Source organism: Esox lucius, chromosome 18 (genome assembly GCF_011004845.1).
Source record: "Esox lucius isolate fEsoLuc1 chromosome 18, fEsoLuc1.pri, whole genome shotgun sequence".
NCBI classification, from domain to species: domain Eukaryota; kingdom Metazoa; phylum Chordata; class Actinopteri; order Esociformes; family Esocidae; genus Esox; species Esox lucius.
This window is the reverse complement of record NC_047586.1, coordinates 5038724-5051685: the sequence shown is the minus strand read 5'-3', so window position 1 is coordinate 5051685 and position 12962 is coordinate 5038724. Positions and strand designations below refer to the sequence as shown.

At 43.6% G+C, this 12962-nt stretch overlaps 1 protein-coding gene across 3 annotated transcripts in view; it reads left to right on the top strand.

Annotated features, from left to right (window-relative positions):
- The first annotated feature begins 947 nt into the window (after positions 1-947).
- Positions 948-12962, top strand: part of ptprr (protein tyrosine phosphatase receptor type R) — a 52740-nt gene continuing 40725 nt past the window's right edge. The window contains exons 1-3 of one of the 3 annotated variants that reach the window (XM_020056291.3): positions 948-1409; positions 3531-3732; positions 3879-4101. In XM_020056291.3, coding sequence (XP_019911850.2) covers positions 1343-1409; positions 3531-3732; positions 3879-4101 — 492 coding nt within the window. In that variant the 5' untranslated portion in view covers positions 948-1342. The remainder of the gene's footprint in view (positions 1410-3530; positions 3733-3878; positions 4102-12962) is intronic. The other 2 variants (XM_010892042.5, XM_010892043.4) reach the window with 2 other exon arrangements.

Sequence of the window (12962 nt, the reverse complement as noted above, 5' to 3'; positions counted from 1 at the left end):
TAATGGACAAAGAACAGAACACAATCGCAGTGAATCCTATGCTTAAATCCACATATTCAACCATCAAAAAGAGTTGGCTAGCATGTAATTTGTTATTTGTTGTGGGGCTTAAATCTGTAGTTTTTGATAGGAAACGTGGGAAGTTGGAGCTGTATTCTGCCCGCATCACGTACATCCGTTAAAACACCATTGTAAAAGGGTGGTTGATTTGACTATATTAACACTGTAGTGCTTTCTAACAATGAGAGTCACAGAATGGGTTTCTGTAGCTTGTGCTTGCCTGCTAGAGTTATCATCAAACCAACGCACCGTCACAGTGTCCGCTCCTCCTCTCTTTATCTTTCTCTCAGTTCCTTTTAATCGACTCTCTACAGTGAAGAGCATCTTACAGGGTTGAGTGCGAATACAGTTTTACATATGCTTTTGCATATGTAAAAGCGATTGAACCCACAATCGTCGCATAGCAAGCATCATGCTCTACCAACTGAGCTGCATGGCACCCTTGGGATTAATTTCTTTCTTTCTCTATTTTCTCTCTTGCAAGCTATGTATTCCTGTCCATACCGTAGAGGTGGCCTGTACCGGTGGTTTTAACAAATGTTGTCAGTGCTGCCTGACCACAAGGCCATGCGAGGGTACTTGGTGCGGCTTAATTGAAACCCTTTATTTACATAGGGTGCCATTTTGGATTTAGCCACATACATGTAGAGCGTTCCTGTTGATCCATGTTCCTCCTAATACAAATCCACGTATCGATAAAGGATATAATAAAAGGCTCAGATTACTACTGTGTCTCTGCATTCCATGTGGTCTGGATATAGAAACGTGTATGTATCATAAATGGATATGTATATCCATTTATACATATATATATAATGTTTTTCCTAGGTTTTTCTAAGTGTGTGAATATGCACGTTTTGACAAAAAAAAATCATAATTAGTCTAACGCTTCGTCCCAAATGGCACGCGGGAATATGGTTGCATTTGATAAGTCTTGCCGAACGAAAGGCAGCCAAGAATGCAACTCCGGCCACACCCACTGTAGTGCAGAGCGCGCCGCCCAGGTTTGAGGAACTTGCGTTCCGAACTAACCGCTGCTTTGCGCGAGGTGGCGCGCTGAAAGGAGATTGGTGAATGCCTGGAACAACCATAAAACATAAACGCATTTTGAACGCTAGCCATAGAAGATTTGTACTGTTGGTATCATCGCAGTAGAGGACGACGTTTAACCCCTAACAACAGGGTAGCAGCGGAAGCAGCGGACACAGGCAGAAAGTGAGAGCCAGCCTCTGGTTTCAACCGTTTGTGGATGTGAGCTGTCCGCAATACCTTCTCGGTAAAGATGCCGCGAAGAAGAAGAAACTGTTTATTCATGGTTTTGTCCTTGTTATTACAGCCGGGGATCACAGGTAATGTGGCATTGGATTGTATGCTATTGCACTGGAGTCATCCACCTTTCAGATTTCATTTTCTTATATTGGTTGGGCTTCGTAATATTTCTGCATTTGTGTTTCATAGTGCAAAACATGCATCAGCTGTCATTCCAATGATAAGTGAGCTACGTTCAATAGATAGGCCTACATGTTAATTAAAAGCGTAAGCACACAGCACTGTTTCTGAGCACTGTCTATATATGCTATTGTATCTTATTTCCAATGCAACACAACCGAAGAATCGAAGTGGTTCCGTGGTGGTGTGTTCGGTCTGCAAACGTAGGAAGCGCAAAGCTGATAACGGATCGAATGCAATCCCACCTCTAGTTCAGTGACGAAGCGTGGTTCAGCACCATGGCTAGCCACCGGCCGGAAACAACACAAATGTCGTTGGGAAGAAAACGTGTCATCGGCGTGTAGGAAAGAGGAATGGTCGCGCAGCAGCAATCACCTGGATGAAGGACTTAGCTTATATTGTGAATGGTTCTAAACTCAGAGATGTGTGATTTTAAAGACTATTTACAGTTGACACTATACAGTTAAAAAATGTACTTAATATTGTGATAGATGTTCTGCAAGTATTTAACACCTGTCTTTTGGCTACTGTTCGGTATCAGGCTACTGAATTGTTATTACTTGCTTTGCGATGGAGTCAGACAGAAGGACAAACAATAGGCTACTTATTTCTTGTTCGGCTCACATAGTTTAAAGCAGAATGCCATTAATAAAGCTATTATTGTGACAGACAGCTACTATAAAACCAAAGGTTAATAAAGAAGATGCTTGCAGTTAGGACAACAAGTGGTCCAGGCTGTTACTCAGGAAAGGTCATGGGGCAGCCCACTGATTGGCAGCTGAGCTAGCCTATGGTTGGAGCTGAAGGACACAAGGCAAGGCTGTGATTGGTAACTGTTGACCTTCAAGCCAATCCCCATGAGTTCTAGAAGGCTAATTATTTTCTTTACTTTTTGGCAAAAAGAGCCCCAGTGAACCCGGTTTTCTAAGAATGCATCTGACAGCAGCCCTAAAATCACATGTTTCTTTCTGCTCACTGTGATCAGATCTGGGTTGATATTTGAGTTTGGATAGGTTGCATGACAGTCTCTGTGAATTTCTCCTGCAAGCAGCAAAAGGGAGAAAGGGGGAGCGAGTCAGAGAAAGACAGACAGGTTTCATCGCTCGAGGTGTGAGCGGATGACTGATCATCTTAATTAAACTGTAATGCCAGAGACAATGTTCTGTATTTTATCCCTCTCCATCTTCCCTCTCTCATCCATTCTCACTGTCTTTTCCTTTATTTTCGACCCTTCCCCTGTCATCCGTTCTCACTGTCTTTTCCTTTATTTTCGACCCTTCCCCTGTCATCCGTTCTCACTGTCTTTTCCTTTATTTTCGACCCTTCCCCTGTCATCCGTTCTCACTGTCTTTTCCTTTATTTTCGACCCTTCCCCTGTCATCCGTTCTCACTGTCTTTTCCTTTATTTCTGACCCTTCCCCTGTCATCCGTTCTCACTGTCTTTTCCTTTATTTTCGACCCTTCCCCTGTCATCCGTTCTCACTGTCTTTTCCTTTATTTTCGACCCTTCCCCTGTCATCCGTTCTCACTGTCTTTTCCTTTATTTCTGACCCTTCCCCTGTCATCCGTTCTCACTGTCTTTTCCTTTATTTTCGACCCTTCCCCTGTCATCCGTTCTCACTGTCTTTTCCTTTATTTTCAACCCTTCCCCTGTCATCCGTTCTCACTGTCTTTTCCTTTATTTTCAACCCTTCCCCTGTCATCCGTTCTCACTGTCTTTTCCTTTATTTTCGACCCTTCCCCTGTCATCCGTTCTCACTGTCTTTTCCTTTATTTTCGACCCTTCCCCTGTCATCCGTTCTCACTGTCTTTTCCTTTATTTTCGACCCTTCCCCTGTCATCCGTTCTCACTGTCTTTTCCTTTATTTCCGACCCTTCCCCTGTCATCCGTTCTCACTGTCTTTTCACTTATTCTTGTTTCATCGCCAATTAATCCGTGCTGGATTAGCACTGACAGGTGCTAAGAGACCCCATTGGCTAGGCCTGACTCTACATGAGCCCTGATCCCCCTTTCCGTCCAGGTGGTTTCTCTGGCGACCGTGATGGATATGTGAGCAGGACCGACGTGGGGCAGCGGCTGTCAGACCGCCCCCTCCTGGTGTACCGTCACGTGGACCGGGACGGCCAGGAGAGGACCCTAGGTCCGGGGATGCCAGGCTGGCAGCGTGGTGTGGACAGGGACGCCCTTCAGACCCAGTTCCAGGCCAGACTGGGCAGCTTCAGGTAAAATGAGTAACAGACAGTAAATGAGCAGAGAGACAGACGCACAGACAGACAGATTGAGGCGCGCACGCACAAATACACGTTTGATAATGGTTTCCTTTCACGAGAAACATGCCGTAACACGACGCGATTGCACCTCTCAACAGGCTAGACAGCCTCCATGCCCGGCGCCAAGCCAGGCCGGACAGCCTCTTCACTCAGTCCGCCCAGACCCACGCCAGGCTGGCCAAGCTGATGCCAGCTGCCCTGCTGGAGCCCCGGCTACATCAGGCCACCCTCGGTCACAGAGTCATCGGCCTGCTGGCGCAGCCGGAGCACGAGGTGCGGGTGGAGAACGCTCCCATCTCGGCACGCTATATTGTCACCGTGGTGAGTGAAGGCTTTTACATCCTACCGCGTTGGTGTTTACAGTACAGGCGCAGGTCAAAGCCCCTGTTTGTGTTCCCCTATCAAAAAAATAATTTCTGGGTGTCATTTGAGTATGCTACTTAGCACAATTTATGAATAATCTATTCAGCAAGAGTTTTGCCAAGACAGTCACGGAGTAGATACAACTTCAGGGGGAAAAAGAAGATCAAATTTTTAGCCATTTACATATAGCAGATGATGCTGGTTGTACTAATAATGGACAGGGTAATATACAACATTACCGATACGGACAGGGTAATGTATAACAGATTATGGTGGATATGTATATGGACAGGATTAATTTATAGCCAATGAGGCTGGATGTACTCTATATTGATACATTAAATCATACCAGGTGAGTCGTAATAGTATAGACTGTTATGGGAATTAGACATCTTTGAGTGAGTGGATGATGGAGGAAGAAGGCCAGGTTGTAACAAGCGGACCCAGGGCTGGGTGAGTCTTGGCTGGGCACAGATGGTCCTGATGTCCCCCTCTCTATGATGATGAGAAGGACCATCTGCTATGATAAAAGTCAGGCCCTTTAAAAAGACAGTGTGTTTGTTTAGTTGTTCCCAACAGACTTTCTGTCTGTCTGCCTGCCTGTCTGTCTATCTACCGGTCTGTCTGTCTGTGTGATTTAATGTACGTGGCTCCTGGAAGTGATGGATTATATCCTAGCAGAGACAGTATGATTGAACATCCATATTTTCCCAGAAGTGTTATGTATACGCCTTCTTGGAACGATAAGCAATTTGCACATTCTGTAGGGTGTGTGTGTGTCGTGTGTGTGTGTGTGTGTGTCGTGTGTGTGTGTGTCGTGTGTGCATGTGCGTGCAGTATCTCAATGCAGTACACCAGTACCCAGGGCTCCGTCCACAGAGGAGTGGTGAATATTGCATTCATTTCATGGAGTGTGTGTGTGTGTTCTGTGGCCACAGCTGAGCAATGGGTTTCTTTTATGTTATGCATTAGGTGTGCTGCTTCGACCTTCCGTTTCACATTGAGATTCTCTAGCAGTGCCAGCTGAACCCCGCCAGACATTAGAACTCAGGCAGGCATGCAGGCACCACACACACACACAAAACAAATTCACACACACACAACACACACACAATCCCACATACACACACACCACACCAGAGCCGTGGGTTGCTTTGTCATGTTGGATTCAGTGAGAGAGAGAAAAAGTGAGCTGCTGTCTGAACGATGCTTTACAGCGTCACCATTTAACCCAACCAAAGTGTCTGTCTGTCTCTGCTTTTAAATCTGTCTGTCTCTCTGCTACATCTGTCTGTTTGGTTTATCTCTCTGCTTGTCTGTCTGTCTGATTTATCTCTCTGTCTGGGCATTGTCTGTTTGTTTGTCTCTCTGCTTTGTCTGTCTGCTTCTGCTTTATCTGTCGGCTTTTAATTTATCTGTGTCTGAGTCTCTCACAGTATTCAAAGTACCTGGACACACCCCAGTTGCATGTCTCCTTGCTGGCCGTAGCTCATAGGCAATTAGGCTATTGCACCTTCTGAAAGGTTAATGGATGGCACAGAACCCCACTTCTCCACTAGAGCATTCAGGGTTGCAAAGCAAATGGCACACTGTTCCCTGGGATACGGGTTGGGAAATAGGGTGTGGTTTGGAACGCGGCCCAAAAATCAATCACTTGACCAGAGAGTCAACTTCAGCACTCTGTCCATAGACCCACCAGACAGCCTTTGATTTAAAGACTTTGTCTCAGAAGAAATCAGGGGGGTAGGAAGTAAGTGAGAAAGACAGATAGACTGAGAGAGTGAGGGGAGTCATTTCAAGGGCGGGAGGGAGAGGCTCTAATGAACAATATACTAATGGGACCTTGACTTTGGCTAGAGAGACAGGAAGGCATGTACCTCATTGAGCCATTGTTGATCCCAGCAGGCAAAGCAGTTTGTGATATATTCTTAACATACCACGGCTAAATGCTCTATCTTAGCACTCTGTGTTGCATCGTGCCTCAGAACAACTCTTACCTGTGATATATTGGCCATATGCCACACCCCCAACATGCTTTATTGGTTAAATATACCACAGTTCTCAACCATTTAGAATTCAGGGTATGAATTAGCTGGCTTATACATTTACTGTATATATTTACATATCATACAGACTATATGGTTTGTTAAATAGTTAGATTCACTACAGTACACTTACAAAGATCAGTCAGTCAACCGTCAGCACATTAAAATAATGAACTGACTAAGAGGCTCTTGTTTAGTAGTATTGATTGTATTGACACTAAAGAGGCTCCATTGTACAAACACACACACGCACACACAAAAGCTGATGCTATAGAATTGTGTAGTTGGCTAATGAACAGCGTGGTATTTTCTGTTTGCTTAATGCTTATTGTAACATTCAGGCCAATTAACTTACCTCATTCAAGAACAGAACAAACAAATGATGAATTACAGTGGAAGCTGAACACCACCTCCATTCATGGCAAATGGAAGGGCCGTAATGCCATGCAGATCACACCAAGGAAAAGAATGGCGCCTCATTCAATATCGCTTGAGAGGGTGAAAGAGAGGGAACCTAATACATTTTATTTACAGCTCCGGAAAGAATTAAGATACCACTGCACCTTTTTCTTTCCTTTCCAAGAAAGTTGAAAAGGAAGGTTTTGAGTGAGCAACAGAAGCGTTCAATTTGCAGTGGTCTCTTAATTTTAACCCTTCTGTTCCTCACTCAAAATTTCCCTTTTCAACTTTTTGGAAAGGAAAGATAAAAGGTGCAGTGGTCTCTTAGTTTTTTCCGGAGCTGTATTTCATTTAGATATCCAGAGAGAGTAAGTGCATACACTTTCATACTGGCCCACCTTGGGAATTTATCCCACAACCCTAGCATTGCAAGCACCATGCTGTTACCAAATAAAAGCAAACACAGGACCATGAATAATACATATAAATCACTTCCTGAAGTGGAATTGACCCGAATCCTGCTCTCCCGCATCAGGGGTCCTCAGACCTCTTTTGTAGTAGCTTGGATCTTGCTCACCTGCTTCACCAATTCAAGGGCTTGTTGGTTAGTTGGTCAGATTAATCAGCTGGGAAACACAGCACAGCTTGGGGAACAGCTGGGGCCCCATGCCTGAGGAGAGGTTTGAGAAACACTGTTACCTCCGTAGATACAACCTAGAGTTGTGTTTTGAATTGACTCCAGAGCAGAACTGTGGACACCACTGTCTTCCTCAAGATGTCCCATTTCGGACAGCGTGCCAGTGGCTTCCGGCCCAAAGAAGAGGGTTAGTTAAACACACAACGACTGTTCTCTGTATCCAGTCCAGCACATGATAGCTACCGCTGGATACTAGCTAGCAGAGGGATGTGGTACTATAGCGAGGGGATATGGTACTAGCTAGCAGAGGGATGTGGTACTAGCTAGCTGGGGGATGTGGTACTATAGCGAGGGGATATGGTACTAGCTAGCTGGGGGATGTAGTACTATAGCGAGGGGATGTGGTAATAGCTAGCTGGGGGATGTGATACAAGCTAGCGGAGTGACTAGTTTACTGTTCTGTTTTTAAAATTGCTGCTTGTGTCCAGTGTTATGTATATTGTTGCTTTATTTATTATTTTCTGTCTAGCTATATTTTTGCTTATACTGTATATTCTTAACTCATAGCTTGTCAGGTGCCATGTCATATGAATTTCACAGTACAGTATGATGCTGTGTTGTTCGGTGCATTTTACAAATAAACCTTGAAACCTGAAACTAGCTAGTGGAAGGACGTGGTACTAGTTAGCAGAGGGCCAAATGGTGTTCAGACTCTTAGTATGCGTACAGTTGATGAAAGTCAGTGTAAAATCAGCACAAGGCCTGTTGTTTGGCCAGATGGATGACAAACATTATAAAGACCGGTAACTTGGACCTGGGCATTTCCCCCCACCTCTCACTCAATTCCTCTCATTTTCTGTCTCTTTCTTTTGTCCTTTCTCGCTCTCGCTCTCTGTCTCTTTTTTCTTTCTTCTTTCTCTATCTTTCTTCTCTTTATCTCTCTCCCGCTCTCTGTCTCATTCTTTTTATCTCCTGCTCTCTCTGTACACTATTAGCTTGCCTCCTGAGGAAGGAATGTTTCATAGTTCAGACATATTGCTGTTTTCCAGTAACTTGGCAACAGCGGTTCTAGGCATGCTATGGGAGGACGGTTAGTGGCTAATGGAAAATACATGGCAGTCAGGTCCTATCAACCTCCTTTCTCTGGTGGAGAAGTGGAGTTTACTAGAAGTGGTGAATGGTTTGACAGGAAATTAAAAAAGAGCAAGCAGGCGTGTGAATATTGAGCTGAAGTCTGTGATGTTCCAAAGGTCTGTGTTGATAAGCGAAGATGTGGTGGAGTTGTTAATCTCTCTCTCTCCTTCGTTATCAGACTAAGAGGCTGATAGGGAAACCAGTCCTCTGGGTTCCTCGCCCATGTCTGTCTCAATAACTCCCCAGTGAGAAGACGGCTGTGTCTTCCATTTGTTTATTAGAAAGGAAATTAGGAGCCTGTCCAACTGACAGGAGATCTGAGCTCTCTGGTTCGGAGGTTGTGGTATTTAATATAAGATGGAAACCAGTATTGTATTTTCCTATGTTGTTTCTGGTTTTTATTTCATGTCCTGTGTTGGTTCTGGTTTTAAGCTGATGTATTGTGGCAGTTCTTGTTTTTTTGTTTACAGTACATATGTATAAAAAAGTGTATGCATTTGAATACATTTGAAAACCACAAAAAATACATTATTTGGCATTTTGCTGTACTTTACATTAATCATAAAATCTACACCCGCACAAGTAATTAACTTTTTTCCCCCATGTGGAATAATATTGTCATAGCGCTGAGGATAATCTTGTTTTAAAAACCGCTAATCAAGTACTACGCAACTGGTTAGTGCATCATACCAAACAAGTGCACTCATCCACACAGAATAAGGTCTGCTGGTCCTGGATGAGTGTAGGGGCCAGTGAAGTATTAGAATGGATGCTGGTGACTTATTCAGCAAGCACACACCTATAAAACCCATAGACACACACGTTTACTTAGCTGTTTACATTAGGGCCACCAGCGTTGCCTGCCAAAAAAAAAAAAAGAAACCGTACCCTGACAGTATTCCACCTGCACTAAACGATCCTGTGTTCGTGAGCTATATTTAAATGTTTAAGGTTTTGTATTTTTCGTAAAATACATTTCCACGGGAGTGCCTTGTAAATAAACAACATCCTGTCTGCTGACCCGACAGGCACCGATGAGTCCCAAAACCTTCCCCGGACACACGGTGAATGAAAGTGCACAGAGAACGAAGGGTTGTAGCGGTTTAACTGTAGACGTAAATACCACATAGTCCTAAACAGATACGAATGTGGCTTGGACTGTTTCTTTTCTAATGTCAAAAGATTGAAAGGCTATGTTTCTGAAAAATGATCCAACCTTCAGGCCGGAAGCCTCTGGTATTATTAGTCTGCCATCTGGTCCAGTCAGTGGTCACCGTTGTGTGTTGCCCTGTGCCTTTGTCAACTGAAAAGGGTAGGTTTCATCCCAGAATCTGACTAACATAGCCCTTCAGTATGTCCAGAAATAGCCAGGCGTTGCATATCAGTGCAGGAAATGGAAACTCTCCAGGAAGTCGCCAGAATACTGCTCACCGGGAGGTTAAGGACACCCACTTTCTCTGCTTTGTGTGTGTGTCTGGTTACATGATAAAATGTTCCTTCAGGGCTGCCAAAGGTAATGGGCAGAATAGAGAAAAAGGGGAGAGAGATATACAGAAAGAGATATAGTACCAGTATATATATATATATATATATATATATATATATATATATATATATATATATATACAGTTATACTCATAAGTGCCTGGCAGAAATAGTGATATTTTGGGATTGATTTTGAAAATCCCCTCCAAGAACTGCCACCTTAACGTGGTGGAGGGGTTTGAGTAAAATATGACTGATCATGCAAGAAAACTATCTTTTATTTAAGGATAGTGATCATATGAAGCCATTTATTATCACATAGTTGTTTTGCTCCTTTTTGAATAATAATGAAATCACCTAAATGGCCCTGATCAAAAGTTTACACACCCTTGAATGTTTGGCCTTGTTACAGACACACAAGGTGACCCAGTGTCTGTGTATAGATAGTCAGTGAGTTTGTTACCTCTCACGTGGATGCACCGAGCAGGCTAGATACTAAGCCATGGGGAGCAGAAAAGTACTGTCAAAAGTACTGACATGCGCAAACAAGGTAATGGAACTTAATAAAGATGGAAAAAGAAATAAAAAGACATCCAAAGCCTTGCAAATGCCAGTCAGTACTGTTCAATCACTTATAAAGAAGTGGAAAATATGGGGATCTCTTGATACCAAGCTAAGGTCAGGTAGACAAAGAAAGATTTCAGCCAAACCTTCCTGATACAAAGAAAAACCCACAGGTAACCTCAGGAGAAATACTGGATGCTCTGGAAAAAGACAGTGTGGTTGTTTCAAGGAGTACAATATGACGATACTTGAACGAAAATGAGCTGTATGGTTGAGTTGCCAGAAAGAAGCCTTTACTGCGCCAATGCCACAAAAAACAGTTACAATATGCCCAACAACACCTTGACATGCCTCACAGCTTCTGGCACACTGTAATTTGGAGTGACGAGATCAAAATAGAGCTTCATTGTCACGACCATAAGCGCAATGTTTGGAGTGGGGTCAACAAGCCCTATATTGTCACGACCATAAGCGCTATGTTTGGAGTGGGGTCAACAAGCCCTATAGTGAAAATAATACCACTGTGAAGCATGGTGGTGGCTCACTGATGTTTTGGGGGTGTGTGAGCTCTAAAGGCACAGGGAATCTTGCGAAAATCGATGGCAAGATGATTTCAGCATGTTATCAAAAAATACTGGCAGACAATTTGCATTCTTCTGCACGACAGCTGCGCATGGGTCACTCTTGGACTTTCCAGTACGACAATGACCCTAAGCACAAGACCAAGTAGACCCTCCAGTGGTTACAGCAGGAAAGGGTGAAGGTTGAAGGAAACGCAAAATGTAATGTACACAGTTTAGTTACCAATTAAATGATTCTTTCTTAGTATAGAAATGTTTTTCTATGTTCTTGTATTCTGTCCTAGTAGGCAGTCATTGAAATGTTTATGGTTAACAGATGCTTCTGTAAGGTGAGTATGCAGGGACCAAGGGGTTGCTTTTAATTGCCTAGCTTGCTTGATCTTTGAGACCCCCTTGTGTCATAGGAAGAGCCCCAGGAAACAGATTGGAAGGTGTCACTGACTGATAAGGGCTCTGTTCTACAGGATTGGTTTTGTTTTCCTTAGTCAGTTAACCAACCCCCACCACTTGAGTTTTAGGATATAACCAGAGTGTAGGTTTGTGAAAGGCTTTTCCTAACCTTTGTATGCTTATTAGCTCTTGCAAACCACTTGATTCTCCATAGACCTTTTATCTTGGATCTTGTACTGTAATTGTAATCTTTATGAATTAAATCCCTTTGTTACATTAATTCACTGCCTATTTGGAATCTAAAATGGGTCGAAATCCGGTTCCATCAAGGTTCTTGAGTGGCCATCAAAATCTCCTGACCTAAATATCATTGAGCTACTCTTGGGAGATCTCAAACATTCGGTTCATGCAAGATGACCAAATAATTTTTGCTAAGACAAATGGGCACCTGTATAGTTGTCTAATTCTGGGCATCATAGACAATTATTACAAAACACTGCACGCTGTCATTGATGCTAAAGGGGGCAATACACATTATTAAGAACTAAGGGTATGCAGACTTTTGAGCAGGGGTTACTTCATTTTTTTCTTTAATGCCATGTTTTGTTTTATGATTGTGCCATTCTATTATGACCTACAGTTGAATGTGAATCCCATAAATAAAAGATGTGTGTTGCCTGCTCACTCATGTTTCTTTACAAATGGTACATTTACTACTAATTCTCCAGGGGTATGCAAACCTTTGAGCACAACTGTAGAGAGAGATAAAGATACAAAGTTGGAGAGGGAGACAGAGGTATATAGAGAGAGATAAAGATAAAGAGTAGGAGAGAGAGATCTATATAGAAAGAGATTAAGATAATGAGTTGGAGAGAGAGATAAAGATAAACATGATGGACAAAATACAGCTGCGTGTCTAGCCCAATTCCGCCCGGGTGTCTGGCCCAATTCAGCCTGCGTGTCTAATGCGATTCAGCCCGGGTGTCTAGCCTGATTTAGCCTGGGTGTCTAGCCCAATTCAGCCTGCGTGTCTAACGCGATTCAGCCTGGGTGTCTAACGTGATTCAGCCCGGGTGTCTAGCCCGATTCAGCCTGGGTGTCTAGCCCAATTCCGCCCGGGTGTCTAGCCCAATTCTGCCCGGGTGTCTAGCCCAGTTAACCAGAGTCTGACCAGATTCAGCCCGGGTGTTTAGCCCAGTTAACTAGAGTCTGACCAGATTCAGCCCGGGTGTTTAGCCCAGTTAACCAGAGTCTGACCAGATTCAGCCCGGGTGTCTTTGGTATCATGTTACTGTGATTCAATGCTCCATTGGCATCGTTGAAATCCGGGGGCACAGGCTGTTTCACTGGAGTAGCCTGATTGGCTTCATAATGAAGAGTCCCCAGTGTTGTTTGACTGAAGAAGGAGGCACCACAGCCTCTGCCATAGAAACCTAGCATTGCTCTGTGGTAGTTGTAGTCTTCGCAGAGAACAGCTTGCCTCTAACTCAATCTTTAAAGGCAAGTTAGTCACAGAACACAGGTGATTTGCAGTATGGATCAGAAAAGATGTCGCTACATATATTATTGGAAACCTTTCAAATT